Source organism: Schistocerca nitens, chromosome 5, assembly GCF_023898315.1.
Source record: "Schistocerca nitens isolate TAMUIC-IGC-003100 chromosome 5, iqSchNite1.1, whole genome shotgun sequence".
Lineage (NCBI taxonomy): Eukaryota > Metazoa > Arthropoda > Insecta > Orthoptera > Acrididae > Schistocerca > Schistocerca nitens.
The window spans coordinates 526,629,395-526,652,669 of NC_064618.1; the positions used below are offsets into that span (position 1 = coordinate 526,629,395).

General features: G+C 38.7%; 1 protein-coding gene across 1 annotated transcript in view; it reads right to left on the minus strand.

Annotated features, from left to right (window-relative positions):
- Positions 1–22,360: 22,360 nt before the first annotated feature.
- Positions 22,361–23,275, minus strand: part of LOC126259616 (kalirin) — a 1,784,965-nt gene continuing 1,784,050 nt past the window's right edge. The window contains exon 46 of the mRNA XM_049956530.1: positions 22,361–23,250. Coding sequence (XP_049812487.1) covers positions 23,128–23,250 — 123 coding nt within the window. The 3' untranslated portion in view covers positions 22,361–23,127. The remainder of the gene's footprint in view (positions 23,251–23,275) is intronic.

A 23,275-nucleotide genomic window follows, 5' to 3' on the forward strand; every position in this document is an offset into this window, starting at 1 on the left:
ATTGTTTGCATCTAAATATGCTAGATACTTTGATATCTTTTTCACATCATAATCATTCATATATTTATTATTTGCTTTGATATATCTTTTGCAACACTGTGATATTCCTCTTCTTATTCCTTTTTACACCCTAGGAATCATATCATAATCATGTAATAATTCTAGTGGTTGTTTAGTCATATTCAATATTGCATCCCAAGATAAACCTGGTGCTATAAAATTCCAAGCTGGATGCAAATCATAAGCGTTTACAGACGTTTTTCTGAAATTTTCAAACACATCAGCCAATAACAATACATCAGTTCTAAGATACAGATCATGATATTCACCAAGATTTTTCATATTAAATTTTTCCCAAACTAATTTTGGAAGTTTGTAATCTTCATCAATTATTTCACAGTCATTCAGTTTATTGTAAAATTCTTCTTTTACTGGTAACTGTGTCTTTTCAAATTTCTTCCAAGAATCCAAGTAATCATATGGATATACACCTTTCTTGATCACTAAATCGAATAATTCTGCTTTGAAAAACTTCTTAACGTTTTTCATTTGATCTCTCTTCAGATTTGATGAAAGTTTGTCAAATGAAGAGGCCATGAACCTAAATGTGTCAATAAATCTCATCTTCAGACTATTCATCTTCTTGCCAAAACTGATATATCTGTCTTCAGTGTATGGTGTTAAATCAATGTCTTTATTATCATAACAAGGTTCTTTCACAAAGAAATGAGAGTCATATCCTGAGAGATTATGTAAATAATGTACAAAACAAGGACGCTTTAGTTGTAAATTACAATTATTGCACAATGGGGCAATGTATTTTCCAGTTAGATGATCATTATGATGAATCTTTTTATTTTTCTGAGAGTAATGACATCCACACAGTGCACAAATTTATAATCTTGCGTGTTTTGATTGTTCTTCAGGAGTTTCATTTCTTCAATTTCAGAATAAATTCTTCCAATTTGTTCAACTTCTTGTTTTATACATTCAATGAATTTCTTATGGCAATTTGGTCCACAATAAGCAACAGGGGTTTTATAAATACCATTAATGTACTTGACATAGCAACAGAATCCACTTGGTTCATGTTTTTGATATTTCTATATATATGATTTTTCTGGATTTGGTTGACAGTTGTCCATCTTCAACAGTAAATCAGCATAAATGACAAATGGAACTTTCCGTGTATGTTAATAATTTTTAAAATGTATGTAAGAACCTTCCTGTGGCATTTCAACTTTTAATTAATTAAACTGTTTGGTGTGTGATCATCTAATTTTTCTTTACTATCGAAGTGGACTAGACACATGTCACAAACAAATTTTGAATCTTTGTGCTTTGTTATCTGATTTGAAACAAGGCGCAACAAATTTATTATCCAACAGTAGTGTGAATTTTCATCTTTTTTGCAATAAAGGAGATTTATATGTATCTCTTTCTTACATTTCGTAATTTTTAACAGATACACTTAATATTTTTCATCAAATGAATATACATTGAGAGATACATTAATTGTACTCACCATTTTTGGAATATGATCAACGACTATGGGAAAATTCAATATTTTCTAGTTTCTGATCAAGATCAAGACCTACATTTTTCTATTTTGTTACTCTTTCTGAATTTTTATCTACCGGATATAATGCAGATTTGATGGCCCATGGAATACATTTTTGATCATTATTTTCCACATTAAGACATACTTTTTTATTTTTTAGTTTATCTGGTAGTTCAATGTAAGACAATCCTCTCAATGGAATATACCTGTTTATTCCTAGTCGAAAACCAATTATTCAATTTAACGTCCATCCTGATCCTTGTGCTTGAAAGTTAGACATGTTGGTTAAAGTATCTCGCTTCCCACACTCGAATTTTTTAATCAAATCCTTCTCCATCATGATTGTATAGTTTTGTGTTTGTTGTCCAAATTCCTGAAATTTATACTGTTTTCAAAATCTATAGTTTGTAATCTGTTTGCAAATGCTTTATCAACTACATAATCTCTAACTGTTTTCCTGTCTCTTGGTTTCTCAAATAAATCAGTGTAAAAGGGAAATAATATTTCATTATTGGTACTAGTCTTCTGTTTCGCAAACACATCGGTAGAAAATGGAAATATTCTTTTCAACGGTTTACCTTCAGTTTTCTGCTTCACAAACACATTGGTAGAAAATGGAAATATTCTTTTCAATGATTTATCTTCTTTAGTTTTGGCAAAACACGTCAGTAGAAAATGGAAATTTTCTTTTCTATGGTTTTTGCTCTTTAGTTTCAAAAATCTCTTTATCGCCTCCAATTTCAAAATATGGCAATTTGTTCCAAAAATTGTGTCCTGCAGGACGTCTTATACCTTGCATCGCCCGATGATGTGCTACAACAAATCTAATTGGATCAGCCTTGTTCAGTTTCTTTAGCCACTCAAAGTGTCTCCTGCAACAGTCATGAAGTTAAGCAACTGTGAAGTTCTCCATTTGGCCCTTCTATTTAAAAGGAATAAAAATAATTTTTTCACGAATCGATGGTAAGGATTCTTATTCAATATTTATTTAATCATTACGTTCGAGATGCTTGAGACCCAGATGTAGTGTGAAGACTGTTTTGGCAATTGTCAGTCTAAGACTTATTTAGCTTCTGCTGCTTTAGCCGTTGCTAGTTTTTTATTCTTCATGTAATTTAAAGTACACTTCTTACATTTATTGTTATAGTTATCTTTATGTGAAGGATTTATATAAAACCAACTTAAATCTTTGATCTCTTGACAACCTTCACATTTCTTTGTAGATCGACTGCTTCAGCAGATGCTTGATCACTGACAGATTCTTCGTTATTCATTGACAGTAATATTTTCGAATGTTCTTAGCTTGGAATCCGCCATAAACATTCTTTGTAATAATTTTTGGAACACTTTCTCCAAATATGTAAGGAATTCAATTTTCATTGTAGTTTTTACATGATATTGATTTATACATAGTCTACACGTCGTTCTGTAACCATCTTCTATGTATGTCTGTAAAGTAAAATTATCAGTTGACTTCTCAGTATTGCAATATTTACAGAACTTAGATTTGATGCCTTCTGAAGACTGCTGTGATAGTTGCTATACACTCTCTATTTATATAGAAAAAACATTATTATTTTCGTGAAAATGTTAAATTCTCTAATTTTTTTACTGTGTCATTCAATATATTTATTACCTCATAAACAAAAGTAGTAGAAATACTTTACTTTACACACAATTAAATTATTATAACATGTGATACTGTTAGAGGAAAAAGCTAGGGTAGCTACACCCTACAAACATGCAACCTTGCTCTAAATCAATAGAATTATTTTCAACTCTAATCATCATCAGACTCATAATCAATTTGGGTTTTAATATCACTTCTACACAATGGGCAATTATTTCTTTCCTTTAACCATTCATCAATACACTCTTTGTGAAAAATATGATTACACTTTGCTTTTACAAATTGACGACTTTCATCACTTAAATGTATAGAACATCAGGTTGTTCAAATAGTTTATAAGGGTGAAATAATTTGTAAGAGTGAATCTGATATGTATTGATATTTTAAAATGTAATCCCTATGAACTTTATCTTTAAATTCTATAATTAAATTTTCAGATAGCTTTTGCTAAATTGATATATCATTCCAGTCTAATTTGTCTTGACATTCTCTAATGAAATTTTCAGATAATTTTTGTGAAGTTGATATATTTTCCCAATTAACTTCGTTCTGAAATACTCTTATAAAATCTTCAGATAATTTTTGAAATGATGTTACTGAAGTCCAGTCTAATTTGTCTTGAAATTCTCTTATAAGGTTTTCAAACAATACTTGGTTAGATGATATACCATTCCAGTCTAATTTCTCTTGAAATTCTCTCATAAAATCTTCAGATAATTCATAATGCACTGATAAGTATTCCCAATCAATTACACTATTTTCTTTTGCTCTAACTCCCAGCTCGCAGACTTCCAGATTGTTGAGGCTTGCCATTTATAAGAAATAATTTTTATTAGATTTGTAAAAAATGAAAATAGATGATGCAGTTAGAAAACATGTTGATAGAGATTTATATGAAAATATTTCTAGACCCAGTGAATTGTGACTCAGTGAATTGCTGGGTCTAACTTGTATTGCAAGTAGAACAATTTTCATCAATGAATCTGGTCTTTAGGATTTATTTATGAGTTCAAAATTACCAGCTGCAAAACAATTTAAAAGATGAGTTACTCATGAAAGAAAATGTGGTGAATACAAACTAAAAATTTCAGCTACTGTTTTTTTTGCAAAACTTATAAAAAATGTTTCCTTTAAATGGCAGCTTCTAATGCAGTTGTCGCAAATTCAGAATCGACCATGTTGAAAATTTTCTATTTCATTCAAGAGAAGAAATATGATTTGGATTTTGGAACATGGTTTAGAGATATTTGGGTTCCTTTATTCGGATAGAAAAATATGTTAATTAAAACAATATCTTATATTTTTTGTATGGAATTCCAGAGGGTGATTTTTTACCCTCAGTAGATCTTAAACAAAATCTTAAAAAAATATGTTCAGTTTCTCAACAATAACATTTCATTCACAGAAATGAAACATAATGATCCGCTTGCTCAAGAACAGGAATACATTCAAAATGAAATAAAAACTTTAAGACCGAACAACTTTTTTCAAAAGTTATAGATTCTCTTAACAGTCGAAAATTGTAAAGAATCTCTCATGATATACAACACAAAACAATGCAAACACGTTATAAAATATAATTTTACTATAGAAAAAATATTTGTAAATTATTTGAAAAATACAGCAGAATAGAAAACAATTCAAGCAGAACAACTCACCATCAACTTCCATAACAGACTCATGATTCAGTCAAATAGAAAGAAGAATTAAGAGAGGAAAACAAAAGACTTGAACAATTCAATATGAACAGGAAGATCTTCATCGACACAGTCCAACAGAAAACAAAAAATGGGTACATTTACATCGCCACCTCAAAAATATATTCTTTAATCATCAACTTTAAAGTGGGAAAAACAGAGAATTTGTCTATTCGAAACTCGAATTTTAATTCTTCACACAACAAACAAGATAAATTTTAAATGAGCTTCAGTCAAAAATGGTTCAATCGCATTTAATTGTTCATTATTCATCTTTAATTTACTTGATTTTGGTTTAGTCTTGCCACTAGGTAGCAAAGTATAAACGACCATAAAGTTAATCATCTATATAGATTAAAAAATTTATAAAGATTTTCATAATCCCCAACCATTTTCATCAAGATCTAAGCCCATTCCTAATTTTCGTTTTCCATACATTAATCCCCAACCATTTTTGTCAAGATCTAAGCCCATTCCTAATTTTTGTTTTAGATACATTATTCCTCTAACTGCTGTTGCTGAAACTTTTTCTCCTAATGGAGCATCACTTGCATGCATTCTTTCTTTTGCAGCTAACTGATGTTCTTTATCACGCTGGTGTCTAGTTTCTACATCTTTATGATCATGATGAGCAGTATTATGTATTTTACAAGCCTTGTCTAGTAGATTAATTCCTGGATTGCCACGCACTAGTTGCTCCTCCAGGTTAGTTCCCGGACCACAGTACGAATAGCCTGGAAGATGCATTTCGATTGGTAATTTATGATCAGAGTGTTTACTAGGCCCTTCCCATGTTTTTCGCTTGTCCGTTACATGTTTGGAAGATTGTTCAAAAATCTAGTCAAATATGGGATTCCTTTGGCATTGTTGATGATGGAGTCGCTAAATTTGTTCGTCAGTATCTGCGTTACAACAACTTTTTCATTGTGAAAATTTTTAATCCCCGTTACTTCTTCACCATGGATTACTGCTAATCTATCGATTAATTGCCGAACCCATCGTTCGTCCAAACATATTCAACTGGTTTTTTTGTCTACTTCTTTATTAAGCCTTTACCTCTTTTTTCAGTGAACTTAGTTCTGAAGAATCTATACCTGATTTTCTTAAGTTTGGGAAATAGTCATCGACAATTGGATTTATCAGATATTTATATTTATTACCTCTACTCGATTTTATTTTATTTGGGTTACTATCAGAGCACACTGCTCCTGAATTATATAATATATCTGCATAATTTGATAAATCTACACCAACGAAATTTTCATTCATGTCATCCATAGTAATTTGTGTTTCAGTTAAAAGACTCATTAATCCATCAGTTCCTTCGTATGTCTTCTCACCAATTGTTAATTTATCTCCATCAAAGTTTACTGGATATTTGCCAACATATTTAAAAGCTCCAACAGGTTTCAATCGAAAAACTTAAACTTTGTTATGACTAATATAATTAAACGTTCTTTAAGTAACATTTATCTTTTTAGCTTTTTCCTGACAACTAGCAGAGTGTGTCTCCTTTGTTTTTTAGATTGTCTCTCTTCATCATAATTCTTCAAAACGTTTTGAATTTCTGATTCACTTAATGTATAGTCATATTTACCAGGAATATCATCAGACCAATCTTTTAATGGTTTAATTGGTGATAAATCTCCAAAATTTTCTGTGGTGTCACCGCCACACACCACACTTGCTAGGTGGTAGCCTTAAAATAGGTCACGGTCCGTTAGTATACGTCGGACGCGCGTGTCACCACTGTCAGTGATTGCAGACCGAGCGCCGCCACACGGCAGTTCTAGAGAGACTTCCTAGCATTCGCCCCAGTTGTACAACCGACTTTGCTAGCGATGGTTCACTGACAAAATATGCTCTCATTTGCTGAGACAATAGTTTAGCATAGCCTTCAGCTACGTCATTTGCTATGACCAAGCAAGGCGCCATTATCAGTTACTATTGATATTGTGAATCATGTACCGTCCAGACCGACGTTCACCATTAATGGATTACAGTTAAGTATTCCACCAGCTACGTCCGTTTTTCTAAATTCTAATTTCCTTGTCCTGTTTCAGACCTCACGCCAGCCTGCATGAGCTAAAACACGTGCCTTTCGGCCTCCTCTAGTAACACGGTGTTGGCTCTCCTGCCAACCAAAACATTGGCGTCGAGGCAATACCGCGTTCTTATCGATATTGCCCTGATTTACTTGTGTAATGGCTTCCCCACAATCTCCAGATGTACTGTCCGAATTTTATCGCTTACAGAATCAGCAGACCCAGGCCTCACTGGATGTCCTTGGACAGCTCGTCCAGGGTCAATGGGCAATGCAAAACGATGCGGCAGCCGCCGCTCCACCGCTAACGCAGCCACAACACGCTGTTGCACCAACTTTTCGACCTTTTGATGCTGCACTGGAAAGCTGGACGGAGTGGTCACACCAATTTGGATTCCATCTCGCTGCCTACAGAATTCAAGGTAACGAGCAGCAGCATTTCTTGTTATCATCAGTCGGGGTGAACACGTACTGTGTGATAGTCAAATTATTTCCCCGACGCGACGTAGCAACTCTGTCCTACGAAGAAATTTTGTCTGCATTAGATGCATATTTCAAAGAATCAGTCAATGTTGTTGCGAAAAGGTATACCTTCTTTCGTACAAAACGTACGGCAGGTCAGACTAATCGGGAGTGGGTTGCAACCTTGCAAGGCCTTACTAGGGATTGTGCTTTTGAGTGTCAATGTGGACTCCCTTATTCAGATACTATGGTACGTGATGCAATTGTACAGAACGTTTCTGATGTTCGTATAAGGGAACAGATTTTGAAACTAGTCAATCCCTCCCTTCATCAAGTGATGGACATATTGGATCGGCAGGACACACTTGACTTTGCTCAGGAATCATTTGAAACTTCAACAGCCGTGTGTCAGGTTAACCGGCCCACCGGGCGAGCTGCACGGAGCAGTAAACAGCCCTCGCGCCTGGCCGCTCCGCTGCCGCCAGGCTCTCAGCCACGTGTGCCGCACAGGCAAGCAAATGCAGCGCTAAAATCATGCCCGCGGTGTGCTACTAGACATTTGCGTGAGAATGCCCGTCACGCCAGGCTATTTGCTTTTTCTGTAATAAAAAAGGACATATTCAGCGTGTTTGCCAGAAAAAGCTCAGATCGGAAACTCACAACCATTCCAGGCCCTTTGCTTCGCGCCGAATTCGAACCAAGGATACTCAGGCTCGTGAAACTTCGCCCATGGAAATTCATGTAGTTCATTCCACTCCGCCCAGTGCCACTCTCTCTAACAGTGACTGTGTTCGTCCCACAAATAGTGTGCGTCGACATCGCCGGAAATCCCGTCAAGTCACAAGTGATTTTGTACCAGTGTCAGTTCATGTTGCACGAGACAGTCGCTCTTGTCATCAGCAGGACAATAAACTTTTTGTAGACTTTGACATTAACGGCAAAGTGATACCATTCCAGCTCAATACCGGAGCTGCAGTTTCACTGATCAATCAAGACACGTACAAACAGCTGGGCACACCTCCGTTGCATGCCGCAAATATTAAGTTAACTGGTTATTCAGGTCAAGATATGCCTGTGTTAGGACAGTGCAGCCTTCTTGCAACATACAAAGGACAAACAAAACTTGTGTCATTTTATGTCCTTCATTCATCTTCTGCAGTGAACTTGTTTGGTTTCGATTTATTTCAGTTGTTTAACTTGTCTATAGTAAATCAGGTCCTATCAGTGAACCAGACTGTGCCTTCAGACAGTGTTTCTCGTCTATGTGAAGAATTTGCAGACATTTTTGCACCGGGCCTTGGTTGCGCTACGAACTATAAAGCACATTTGGAACTGAAAGTCAACGCGCAACCGAAATTTTTCAGAGGGTGCAATGTTCCCTACACATTGCGTGATGAGGTCGCAAAAACATTACACGATTTGGAATCACAAGGTGTAATTGAACACGTGCAGGCTTATCTCTGGGCATCAACCTTAGTAATTTTGCCAAAACCTTCCGGAAAATTGAGACTTTGTGTGGACTTCAAGGCAACAGTGAATCCGCAACTAGTGATTGCAACTTTTCCTTTACCCCGCCCGGAAGATCTTTTTGACAAACTGTGCCCGGGTACATATTTTTCGAAGTTGGACCTAGCAGATGCGTACTTGCAAATACCGGTGGACGGAGACTCCCAGCGCGTTTTGGTGGTTAACACGCATCTTGGTTTGTATCGATTCAAATGACTGCCATTAAGGTGTACATCGCCCCTGCATTGTTTCAGCAATATCTCCAAACTGTTTGTGCATCGGTCCCTACTGCAGCAAACTATTTGGACGGTATTGTGATCTCCGGAAAGACGGAAGAGGAACATTTTGCCAATCTCAGAACATTATTTCAGGTCTTGCGACAAAATGGTCTTCGCTTGCGGAAGGACAAATGTGTGTTTTTTGCTTGTGACTTGCCCTACCTGGGACATGTACTCAATGCCCAAGGCATACATCCTAGTCCCGAGCACCTGTGTGCCATACAAGACTTGCCTTAGCCGCAGAATTTGAAGCAGCTACAGAGTGTGATGGGAAAAATCAACTATTATCATAAATATGTGCCGCATGCCTCCTCCATTTCAGCTCCGCTTCATCGCTTACGCCGTAAAGGTGTTCCGTTCATCTGGACGACGGAATGCGAACGCGCCTTTCGCCAGTTGAAATCGGCGTTGCTTTCTAATACTTGCCTTACGCCATTCGATCCCCAGAAGCCCCTTTTGTTGAGGGTGGATGCATCGGATTTCGGGATCGGTGCTGTGCTTGCGCACAAAGATGGATCACACGATCGCCCTATTGCCTTTGCGTCCAAATTACTCTCGTCTGCGCAAAGAAATTGTTCACAGATTGAGAAAGAAGCATTGGCTCTCGTATTTGGTGTTACAAAATGTCATGATTTCTTGTATGGTCGTCACTTTACCATCATCACAGACCACAAACCTTTGACATCGCTTTTTCATCCGAACAAGCCTGTACCTCCACGTACAGCGCAGAAATTCATTCGCTGGTCTATTTTCCTCTCGCAGCACCGCTACGATATCTTGTATCGGTCCACTGCTAAGCATGGAAACGCCGATGCGTTGTCCCGTTTGCCTGTTGCTGAGGATAGAGCATTCGATTCCTCCGAACTTGCTTGCATGTTCATTGATTCGGAAACCGATGCCGTGGTCGAATCGTTTCTGATTGATTTTCGTCGTGTAGCTACTGCCACAGCTGTCGACCCTGTCCTTGCTACCATTCTGCGTTTTGTTGCTACGCAATGGCCCTTGTCAAAGTCACGGATCGGGGATCCTTTGGTGTGCCGATTTTTTTCTCACAAGGAGAGACTTTTTGTTCGACGTGGTGTTTTGCTGTTGCGTTCTGATAATGATCAGTCCAGGGTCGTGGTCCCGCGTTCGTTACAGTTCTCTGTCTTACAGCTTCTCCACCAAGGACATTGGGATATAGTGAGAACGAAACAACTTGCTCGTCAGCACTGTACTTTGTTCGGAATCGACGCCGCGATTACGAATATGTGCTCTTCTTGCATGGTGTGTGCCGAGCAACAATCACCCCCACCGCGGAAATTCTTTGCATGGCCAAAAGCCACTTCCCCTTGGCAACGCTTACACATCGATTTTGCTGGTCCATTCTGGAATGCTCGATGGTTGGTTGTGGTACATTCATTCAGTAGTTTTCCTTTTGTTGTCTGGATGTCTTCCACGACGTCATCTGCCACTATCCAAGCGTTATCTGCTATCTTTTGCATTGAAGGTCTTCCACAGACTATTGTTTCCGACAATGGCCCACAATTCATGTCCGCAGAATTTCAGTCATTCTGCAAGGCCAATGGTATTCAACATCTGACGTCCGCGCCGTTTTTGTCACAGTTAAACGGTGCCGCTGAACGATTGGTCAGGACTTTCAAGTCACAGATGTTGAAGTTAAAAGAGTCGCATTCTCGGGAGGACGCGTTATTGCTCTTTTTGTCCTCGTATCGGTCTCAGCCCCGAGATGGTTGCTCGCCGGCTGAGTTGCTCCACGGTCGCCCTCATCGAACCTTGATGTCTTTGCTACATCTGCCGCATAAGGTTCCTGTGCAGCGGCAGACAACTGCTTTTGCTCCAGGCGACGTTGTCTACTATCGTCACTACCAAGGTTCACGGCGTTGGATCGAAGGGCGCATTCTTCGCTACCTCGGTCACGCTATGTATCTGGTTTTGGGGGCCTCTGGTGAGGTGCGCCGGTATCTCAACCAGCTGCGCCTCTGTCGTCGCACGGGATCTGCCGCTCGCCGTCTGCTTTCAGCGATGGTGCCGCCCGGTCAACGCCCTGGGGACCCATCTACTGGCTCGCCTCAGCCCCAGGTGTTACCGACGCTGCCTTCCATTTTGCCCCATGGCGAAGCAACGCCGCCACCGCCGCCGCCGCCTGTTCTCCCGCCGGCGACGCCCGCAGTGGACGCGTCGCTGCAACCGCCGGGCGCCTCCCTGGGTCACGCGCTGCCGATCGCTTCCCGTGACCAGATGTCCTCCGACATGGAACTCTTCGCCCGTCGGATGTCCCGGCCCGATGGAGGTCGACCCTTCGGCCCCTCCTGTCTCTCTGCGGGCGCATACACCGCATGTTGGCGTGCACCCTGGGACAGGTTTTCAGGCGTTTCCTAGCTCCCAGTGGTCCGAATGGCAGGGTGCGGGTGGCACAGCCTCGCATGTTAGGCTCCCCACTTCGTCGCCGTACGCCGATTTGCGGGGGAGGAATGTGGTGTCACCGCCAGACACCACACATGCTAGTCAAGTTGTGCCACAAACTTCTCTTCTCCCCAATCCTATTCAACACCTCCTCATTAGTTATATGATCTACCCATATAATCTTCAGCATTCTTCTGTAGCACCGCACTTCGAAAGCTTCTATTCTCTTCTTGTCTAAACTATTAATCGTCCATGTTTCACTTCCATACATGGCTACACTCCATACAAATAGTTTCAGAAACGACCTCCTAACACTTAAATCAATACTCCCTTTTCCTACTACCGGATTCCAGTCACCCATGACTATTAAATTTTCGTCTCCCTTCACCATCTGAATAATTTCTTTTATTTCGTCATACATTTCTTCAATTTCTTCGCCATCTGCAGAGCTAGTTGGCATATAAACTTGTACTACTGTAGTAGGCGTGGGCTTCGTGTCTATCTTGGCCACAATAATGCGTTCACTATGCTGTTTGTAGTAGCTTACCCGCAATCCTATTTTTTTATTCATTATTAAACCTACTCCTGCATTACCCCTATTTGACTTTGTATTTATAACCCTGTGTTCGCCCTACCAAAAGTCTTGTTCCTCCTGCCACCGAGCTTCACTAATTCCCACTATATCTAACTTTAACCTATCCATTTCCCTTTTTAAATTTTCTAACCTACCTGCCCTATTAAGGGATCTGACATTCCATGCTCCGATCCGTAGAATGCCAGTTTTCTTTCTCCTGATAACAACGTCATCTTGAGTAGTCCCCGCCCAGTGATCCGAATGGGGGACTATTTTACCACTGGAATATTTTACCCAAGAGGATGCCATCATCATTAACCATACAGTAAAGCTGCATGCCCTTGGGAAAAATTACGGCCGTAGTTTCCCTTTGCTTTCAACCGTTCGCAGTACCAGCACAGCAAGGCCGTTTTGGTTAGTGTTACAAGGCCACATCAGTCAATCGTCCAGACTGTTGCCCCTGCAACTACTCAAAAGGCTGCAGCCCCTCTCCAGGAACCACGCGTTTGTCTGGCCTCTCAACAGATACCCCTCCATTGTGGTTGCACCTACGGTACGGCTATCTGTATCGCTGAGGCACGCAAGCCTCCCCACCAATGGTAAGGTCCATGGTTCATGGGGGGGTCTTTTATACTACATGATCGAAAATTAGAATATAAAATTTAAAAGTTAAATTTAATATCTTTTACACTCGGGTGTGCTTATTGTCAGAAAATCAACCAACATCGTACAAGATAAACCAGCTGTTTGCTAACACCCAAACCTCCAGATGTCAGACACTTAGATCTCTATCAAAAGTTTATGTCGAAAGAGTTTCAACCAAAACTCCGATTTAGCTTTGTGCCATCGTCCAGCAGAATGGGCGTTAACGTTAATTAAGAGAATCACCAGAACAACGGAGCACAGGAAAAGCATAACTTTAACTAATACAGTATGTATAGCACCCATGGGGAAGTTGTTAGAGCGTTAGATCGCCGTACGAAGGACCCTGGCCTCATTCCCCAATGACGAAAGGTTTTTTTATTGTATTTTGTGTGAAAGTGTTATATGGGGCTATTAATACCTCCGCATGTGTGATGCAATTGTTTCTTTATTCTACTTTTCCGATTGTTTATGTTTATTCAGTGAAACTGCAGATGCACTAGCTGCTTCATCACGAATGGTCTCTGTTCTGTTGCACATGTCCGAGGGAACACCACACCTATCTGTACAAATGAACTCTATAGGTTTGCTACTTTAAGCTAATGAAGCAAAAGCAGACTGCCAAAACAACATTGCTACAAACACCGAAAAGTCCTTTGCATGTCAGAAAAATCGTCTCCCATATAAGAGTTTCACGCGTAAACAGTTAAATTGTCGTCAGTGTGGTTTCAACGTGGGACATTTGCCAGGATGACCTCATGGCCTATCAACTCACCCACACGAGACCTACAGAACCATCACTCGCAGACATGCCTTTCCTCTGCTCCGTAGTTCAGGTGTTACTTTTAATTACCGTTGATGCATGTTCTACTGGGTGACATAACATAGCACATAATAAATCGGTGTTTCGGCTGATACTCTGTCTACATACAATGTTTGGTACCGATATCAGTGTCTGCCATCTGGAGGTTTGGGTGTAAGCGTTTGCTGGACAAAAATGCACATTGTCGCGTTTAATTCACTTTCACTGTTGTATTACAAGATTAATAGCTGTTGTAGTATGCTTTTGTTGGAACATCATTGTTAGGATATTAGATGATTCAGAATATTCAAAAACAATTCAGGCGGTGAAAAGTGCAAGTACAGCAGGAGTCGCCAAAGTCAAAACTGCACAACTGAGCTCTCAAATGAGAATCTAAATATATATTGTAACCATATTGGAACAACAACAGAAACAATATTCAAAGCAGGATGTTTGTGCTTCAGTGATCTTATTCATCTGAGAGATAGCTTGTATATTAATGAAACAAAATTTGAACAGGATAATTTCTTACTCCGCTGCCCAGTAAATAAGCACCAGCAGTAGGCAGTTTTAATCGACGTTGGGAATCTCAAATAGAAGTTCAGTGAGTTTGCGATGATTTCTGGCCTGTGCTAAGCTTTTGAGGTCCGAAAAACCACGAACGTCTGGACTTTTTTTCAGTTTTTCGCTTATTACTCGAAAACGATACATCCTACAGAGAATTTCCAAAACACCGTAATGAAAGAGCATAACATTTCACTTATAATGACCTAGTGAAAAGTTAAAATCGGTTCAACTGTTCGCCACAATCGATCGTCGAAGATCGGCAGTTTTTACCAATTTGGCGGAAAAGTGTGTAATGCTCGTGTTCTAACGCCTGTAATTGAAAACCGGCGACCCCAAATGAAAAGTGAGATGCATGAAAGTTGTAGAGTCTCAATTTCTGCATAAAAAGAGCTCCTAAATTGTAAAATTCACTCACTCCTTTGTAAATATACAAATACAAATTCGTAGCGCTGAAGAAAGAAACATACATGAAGATGTGGATATGTTGACTTTTTTAAATTTCTAACTTTTTTTGTGAATAAAGGAGATTAGTAATGAACTTTAATTATTCCTCCATTAATCTCTATCTACATGGCTGATTAGTATTATATTTTTTGAAATTTTTTAACCAACGACATTGAATACAACTGAAAAACACCTCTCTTGTAAAATTCTGTAACTGGCTTTTTGAGTTTTTGGGCTCCGTGGACGCATTATTTTTTAAGTAAGTGGAATGATTCAGAAAATTTAACTCATGATACACATTTTGCAGGATTTTATCAGGATGCGACACACGACATCGAATATGTCGTACAAGCAATTGTTCCAATAACTGATAAAACTAATACAAATATGAGGCAGTGTATGCCAGTTACAACCTGATTGATGATCACCCTTTTGTTGTTAGCTACTGGTGCTATATACAGAAGTTTATACATTTCGTTAAAGTTCACTATTCATCAATCAATAGTAGGTACCAGAAGTATTTAATCGTTGGTAGAAGTACTGAAATATTACATTAAGGGACGTTTGAAATAAGAATGCAATTTTCATTTAAATTTTATTTTTGTTCAGCAGCACACCCCACTGTTCACACAGTCAGTCCTGCATCAGACACATTTCGATATAGTATGCAACCCATAGGCTCAAATGCAAATGTATAAATGAATAAACCACGTGAATCAAGAGCCATCTACTCTTCCACTCTTCCTATGCAACTTTATTGCTTCGCATTTGGCACAGGTTCAAAGACTTCGATATGTTTCGAATGCTTCATCAAGCATGATTTCGAGCTCATTGGGAACAGCTTGCCAGCGGTCCTTTTTCAGACTGCGATCTCTGCATACCTTGCTTACGACGTCCCATAGCTCTGGTTTAGATGAATCGCATTTATGACATCCATACTTCTCTCGTTTGTCCACTTCTCCATTGCTGTACACAGATACAACTAACAAAATAGATAGCAACTCGTACACATGCAAACTTTCAAATAAAAGCGAAGCGTTATTGTTTGCACTCAAGACATCAAAAAGAACTGGAGATTATATGAAGACATGAATGGTGAGGTGTTCCTCCAATAGTTTAAAGAGAATCTACCCAAATCAGAGGCTAACAGTGTTATAATTATTGAGAATGCTTCATATCATAGGGTTAAGGTTTAGTGTAAGCAACATAAATCTTGGAGGAAACAAGACATTGTGAATTGGCTGATGAAAAGGGACATGTCGATCCCACTGCGATTAAGCTTGAATTATTGAAACAGTTGAAGCTGAGGCATCATCTAGAAGTCTATCTAATGCATGACGCGATTTATTGAACTGATATGAATGTAATGTAAACCAAGAAAGTAATGCCTGTAATATTATGAGTCACTTTGCCGAGTCTGATAATATTTTCTGACAAATATTGTAAATATTTTCCATTAATCACAGATATAAAGAACACAATAGTTCAGTACGTTCCATGAAAGCATGGAACTTCAAGTGTAATATATATATATATATATATATATATATATATATATATATATATATATATATATATCTCAAGCGCCATATTGCTCGCCCTGTTTTGTTCTCTGCTTTTCACCCTCTTGTTCTCTCTCGCCTGTGCAAACGCCTGTGGGTCGATGTATGTGCATATAACTCGCTCTCTGTACCAGCTTTAAAATTAAAATATGTTCCTAATTGAAAGTATATTATATTTCCTTTCAAAAATACTTCTCGCTCCACGTGAAATTTATTTAAAGATGATAAGTATTATGTTGCTGTTGATTGCCCATCTGGGTTCGACTGTTTCGGTAGCGCTGAGTGAGCCATTACGTGTACTAACGAATAGTTCAGTGTTTGCGAGCTTAATTCGGAAAGGAAAATAGTTCTAAGTACTTTTATGAATTTTTACAGTCAGTTTTCAATATTAAAGTTTAATATTTTTGATTATGAAACTTATTCAGAGATTTAACACCGCAAGACTCACGTAAAGCTTCACTTCTGGTTTAAAATATTTTTAGTTCCTAAAGAGATACAGTTCCTAAAGAGATACAGCTCAAGAAAGTCTATGCAATTATTTCAATAATACTCAGATGTTTGTACCATTCTTTCTTTCTGTGTAACATTAGATCAATTTTCTGGAAAAAGAAATCATTTTATGCTCTATATTATCGCTGTGTTAGTTGCAGGTTACGTTACGTTGCGTTGTTATTTGTTAAAAAAGAGCGTAACATTTTCATTAATAAGAAATAACTTTTTGCCTGCCTATTGAGATTACGTCACGCTACGCATATTTAAGACGCATTCACTCGCGCTCAAAATATATACGTGGCGTTCCAAAAACAATATTCAGAGATTACACTGCTACGTTACATTGTTATTGCTGTAAGTTGCGCGCGTATTTCAAAACACACGTAGCAACCGGACTGACTTATACCAAATAATTTAATTAATTATACACCACAACAGAAAGGAGGTAATGGTACAAAGCTTACGTTGTAGATCAGTACATTACAGACGAAACAGCACAGTCTGAGTTTGAACCGTCGTTAGGTTACCGCCCTGTCACTGTAATTTAAACCCCATAGAACTTCCAAGTTGAATGACATGTGGCAAAAAATAATATAACATTAAAGCTACCAGGTATGCTTAAATTGATGCACGAAGCTCCCGGTCGCACCGTCACTGCCGAATGCTGGTGGGATGCAGAACAACACGTAATAAAAGAAAAAAAATAAAATATGGCAGTTGGATGGTTTCATAGATTGTGTTGTTCATATGCTACTCACCAGACGTTGAAGATGGCACTTCCACTGATGAAATGCTACAGATTCAGAGGCGGAAGGAGTTTAGCGGTTAACACACGACTGAGGTGAGTGATACCGTAAGTGACTTCAGTATTCCATTATACGGCAAAATCACTGCAATACGCTCCAAAAATCAAACATTGCTCTCACAGATAAATTATACTGTGTTTAATGCTCTTTTTCTGAGATAAATTATTGTTTCCACTTGGTCTCCTAAGAAGCGTATTACCGGTGTATTACTATATATCAGCTTATCCCCATTAAAATTTAAATGATATTTCAAGTTTTATTACTTGTCTGCTGTTGTAGATTTTATTAAGTATCTGCAGTTGTAATGTCTGTCCTAATCTGCTTCCAAATGTTTTATTTCAATACTTTTGACGCGAGTGGTTTCAGTGTTCCAGCATTTTCAAATACTGTACGTACCTCTGAGAAGTGTTACAATAAAGCAAATGGAAACAGATGAAACTAAACATTATCATCATTCAGCTGTGGAATGTTGAACACAAACAAATCAGCTTCCACACGATTATCTGCAATTGTTCACATCACAGCGGGCTTGTTGGACCAGATTCCCTGTTTATGCGCGGGTAAAGATTTGTGCGTTGAGTTTACGCTGCCGCTTAAAACGTAATGTTATTATTGCACCCTACTGTACACAGTTGAACCTCCACGGAAAACAAAATTCAGTGAGGCAAATAGCAAACGCGGAAGAAACAGCTTAATGTTTATACCAGGACTGTCCTTAAACGATGAACACATTATACAGAATCTATACAGCCACGGAGTTTTCTGTGATTAGGCTCTCTGTAGGGCCCTTGTGAATGATCAAACTTGTTTGTCAAAATTGTTCTTATGTAGCCATGGATTTCTCGAACAAAATCGTACACGTACCAACCAAGTTTATCAATTTAACCACACGTTTGAAGGAAACATTGTTCGTGATTGTTGTAATCTGGCACTATTGGGCATAGCTGCAAGTGCAGATTAAGTATTTCTAACATAGACCCCGGCACTGTGTTTCAAGAAGAAGAAGAATACAAGATGCTGGTCAGGGAATGGTGTAGGATGAGCAAGAAATATACAAGATGATACAAGATGCTGTTGGCATGCCAAGCAGGGAGAGGTGCCAAGTGAAAAATTATGAGTATATATAGATGTGTGGAGCAAAATGTAACAGTGTACGTGAGTCCATAAACAAGCTATTCACAAGATAATTGCGAATGTGTGAATATGAGCCACTGACTTCAGGACGACATCCTGTCCTAATTAGTATAAATGTATTTGAAACTGTTCGATTAAGTCTCCATGTAACTTGACTCAAATTTCACTCAAAGCTTACCTTAACAAGAATCTCAATACTACTTCAGAAGTTTACATGTTATGATTTAGTATACCTTCGTACCTGTTACAGGAGGCATTCCTTGTGTCATTCTGACATTTGGAGGCAATAGTGCACTCATTTCTGCAGTGAGTATTAATTCTTTCCAAACATGCACGGACCATCTAAATGTTGAGAAGACTGAACAGATTGCTTCTCCAGTTCTTCAACTGTATCAATAAAGGTACCGTGTACTTCACTTCTAAGATGATCTCAGATGAAAAAATTCAGATCTGAGGTCAGGAGTGCTTGGAGACCAAATTACAGGCTGTGCTTGACCTAATCTTCTTAGACCATACTGGCAAGTTAGGTGGTGTCTTCTACCAGCACCAAAATCATGTGTTCCATCATGCATGTGCTGCATTCTTCTAACATTCCACATGGTGAGGTGTGCCAGGGTTGACCTGAATACAGTTAGATGGGGCCTAGATTGAAAAGTTCACTTTTCAAATACATTTGTACTAACTAGGACACTATTTCAAGCTGAAGTCAGAGGCAGCTCGTACTCACAAGTACCTCACAAATGACTTGTTTGAGGCTCCATATTTAATAGAACATTTTTGTTTCTCTTATCACTTACTTTCGCACGACAGATTTTGCACTCGACTGTGATCCATTCTTTATATGCTAGTAGCGTTCAATAAATAATAGAACACATTTCTTTGGCAAGTTTTGGTTGAAACAAAGCGGAATTTGTTTTGGGTATTGTGGAATATTCCTGCTTTAGCCCTTATAGTTTCATGATGTTCCAGTGGTGGCAGTGTTACATATAGGCTTCAAAAGGGCATCTGTTGTGTTCCAAGCAAGGAGCTGTCACTGAGTTTCTTTTGGTGGAAAACCAAAGCATCACAGATATACACAGGTGCTTGCAGAATGTCTGCAGAAACCTGGCAGTGAACTAAAGCACGGGTAGTTGTTGGACGAGATGTTTGTCATCATCGTACTAGGTCGCACAAATATGTCTGATCTCCTGCATGCCTACCGGCTGCACACAGCCGTGAATCATGCAGTGTTGGAATGTGTGGACACACTAATTCAAGGTGACCAATGGATCACAAACAAATGCTTCACTGCACAATTGGATATCTTGGTTGGTAGTGCTGACATAATCGTTGACCAGTTGGAGTGCTCAAAAATGAGTGGCTGATGGGATCCTCGCCACATAACAGAAGACCATAAAGAACAATGAAGGACCATCTATGTGGAATTGCTTGCGGGTCATGAGGCATATCATGACAATCTTTTGTTGAAGATTGTCACAAGTGATGAAACATAGTTCATCACTTCAAACAAGAAACAAAACGGCAATTCATGAAGTGGTGGCGTACCACCTCTACTCCTAAGGAAAGGATTAAAACCACACCCTGTCATGATAATGGTGTTTTTGGAATCTGAAGTGTTTTTTGATGTTCTCCCTGATGGTGCAACAATCACCTCTGAAGTGTACTGTGCTGACCTCAGGAAACTGAAGAAACGATTTCAGCATGTTCGTCGCCACAAAAATGCAAATGAACTACTTCTCCTTCTCCATTACACTGCAGTGCCTCAGACAAGACTGCGCATCTGAGAGGAGTTCACAAAACTTCATCGGACTGTTCTTTCTCATCCACACTACAGCTCAGATCTCACAACATCTGTCTTCCATCTGTTTAGCCCAAGAAGGATACCTTCTGTGGGAAGCAGTACATGGATGATGAGACAGCGATTGATGCAGCAAGACATTGGCTCTGACATTGACTAGTACAGTGGTGCTGTGTGGGCATACAGGCCCTCCCAGTGAGGAGGAGTAAGGCTGTGATACTGAACAGAGATTATACTGAAAAATGGGGGTTTCGGGGGCCAAAAGAGTGGGAAATAATGTGGTTTTTTGGAATCCTGAATAAAACCAACCTGCTTTCAGAAAAATATGTGCTGCATTACTTGTGAATGCACCTTGTACAACAATAAAATGTTTGCTGTAGAATTTCTAAATAAGTAATTACTAAACATATTGTGGCTCACCAGCTTGGAGCAAATATTTTCCTCTGACTCCAATCCAGTTATAGGCATGTCAGTTTCAACTGATGCTGCCACCAGTAATCGAACCCAAATCCACCATGTTAAAATTGTGTATGCTACTGTTCACCTGTGGAGGGGGATTATTATATTTACAAAATGAGAAAAATGGTTAAAGCCTAAAGAAAGGCCAGTAATTATCTGGGGGGGGGGGGGGGGGGGCGGAGGAGTGGGTTACACAAATGTTATGTTGCTTGTGGAAAGACTTTTTTGATCCAGCCCTGATGACATTACATGGGAAATGAAAGCTCCCTACTAAAGTGAGGGGAGACATATTGTATAAAGTGCAGAATACATGCATGTATGCTGGTTGCCCTGCATGGGTGAGGTGTGACTTCCTCCTCCTGCAGCACTCCTGTCAGTGCAATACTGAGTGAAGTGGTGCATTGGTTAGCACACTGCACTTGCATTCGGGAGGCCGATGGTTCAAACCCACATCCGACCATCCTGATTTAGGTCTTCCGTGATTTCCCTAAATCACCTCAGGCAAATGCTGGGATGCTTACTTTGAAAGGGCATGGCCAATTTCCCTCCCCATCCTACCCTAATCCGGGCTTGTGCTCTGTGTCCAGTGACCTCATAGTTGATGGGACGTTAAACACTAATCTCCTCCTCCTCCTCACCACAGTAGTTTATGATCTGGGTGGAGCTGCTTTCGCCCTGCCTCCAATCCTCTCTATTAGTATTCCAGAAAATAATTACATCTGCACACGAAATGTTTGCTCTGTCCATGTGGGGTACTATGATGGATGTTATTAAAATTACAAAACAAATGAACAGAATTTATTTACATAATATTTCACACTATGGAAATAAAATGTAAACAAGTGTATAACATTTTTGTAGCACCTAGCAACGTTTGAAATACTGATAAGTAAGTAACAGCTGTGTGAACTGAAAGATGGGACAAAAAATAAATAAAAAAATTAATTATTTTCAGATTTTGGTAAATAAACAAAGCAACTCAGCCGCATATTTGGAAATTACAGTAAGACTGTTTCTGTCATGTAGGTATCATGTTCAGTTTACTGTGTGCAATGAAACAATCTACCGCTTATCATCTCTCTTGTGTTGCAATGGGCATGGGCTCTTGGGAAAGTTCCATGTGTGATTTTTATACAGATAAGAAAGTCATCCTTTCTACAGTTCTTCCTTTTAGTTTTTTATGAAGGAACCAACCCCTGGTTCCTCTGTCTAATGTTGAGTGTGCTCTTGGTATGCTGCCTGTTAATACAGAGATTTCCCTACCTTTATTCAATAATAGAACAGTCCAGCATTCTTACCTTTAGCAAATCCAGAGGTAAACTCATGCATGTCAGACATACGAGGAATCTGAGGAAAAGGTGATAAAAACTAGACTGTTTTCTATTGTGGTAGCAACATTCAGGTAAAGAAAAGGAGAAATACAAAAAAATATCATATCCTCCACTGCATCTTCCGCTGATATGAAAGCCAATAAAGGTATTATTACATCAGTTAAGTTCTGCTTTATATTTTTCTTTTTATCATGCAGTCTCAAATACATGGCAGCTAATGGCATGTTGACTCCTTCTGCTATATCTGCAGAAAAACAGATACTTGTCCATAAAATATATAAAGGTTCATCTGTACAATTGGTGCATATTGTAATATCAACTATCAAAAATAATTTTAGAATTTACAATATATAGTCATTAGTTACAGTAACTGTTATTGTCATCATTCTTTATAAATGCTGCACATAATTATATTAATTAAAATATACTCTATTTAACAAAAGTATATCACTTATGTTAACAATGAAGCAAAAAGCGTATATCATGACTTTTTAAAATCTATTTACAGACGATTTGCATGCAGTGTGAAATGATGCAGGTAAGTTAGGCTTAAAGTAATGACTAAAATTATTCACACTGCATTCATGACTGATCTTACAAATGCTTTGATAGTTAAATGGATAAAATACAAAGTTTCAGACAGGAGAGACATAGCCTACATATAAAAGTCTTTCAATAAATAAATGAGTTAAATGAGATCTAATTGGTACTTTATCTCATCTCTTTTGTTTTAATCAACAGTATTGTCAGTTTCACATAACAATACAGTGTCCACTTCCACTAGCAAACAATTGAAAATGTCTTTTTCTCATGAGCAAGATACACAGTGAAATATACTGTACTTTGGTCACAATGCAAGGCACAAAAATATAGGTTCATATTGGTAACAGAGCCACAATCAAGATGCAGCATGAAGAAACAGTTAACTTTCTTCACTCAGGCGTAGGCTGCTGTTGAGAGACAGCGTGGACAGGATGAATGGGTCGAGCTAGGGACTGCCTCCGTTCCATAAAGGAAGCAAGCCTGGCTGTTGGAATGGAGCATATCTTTTGAACCTGCAACAGTTTTTGCACAAAGTTA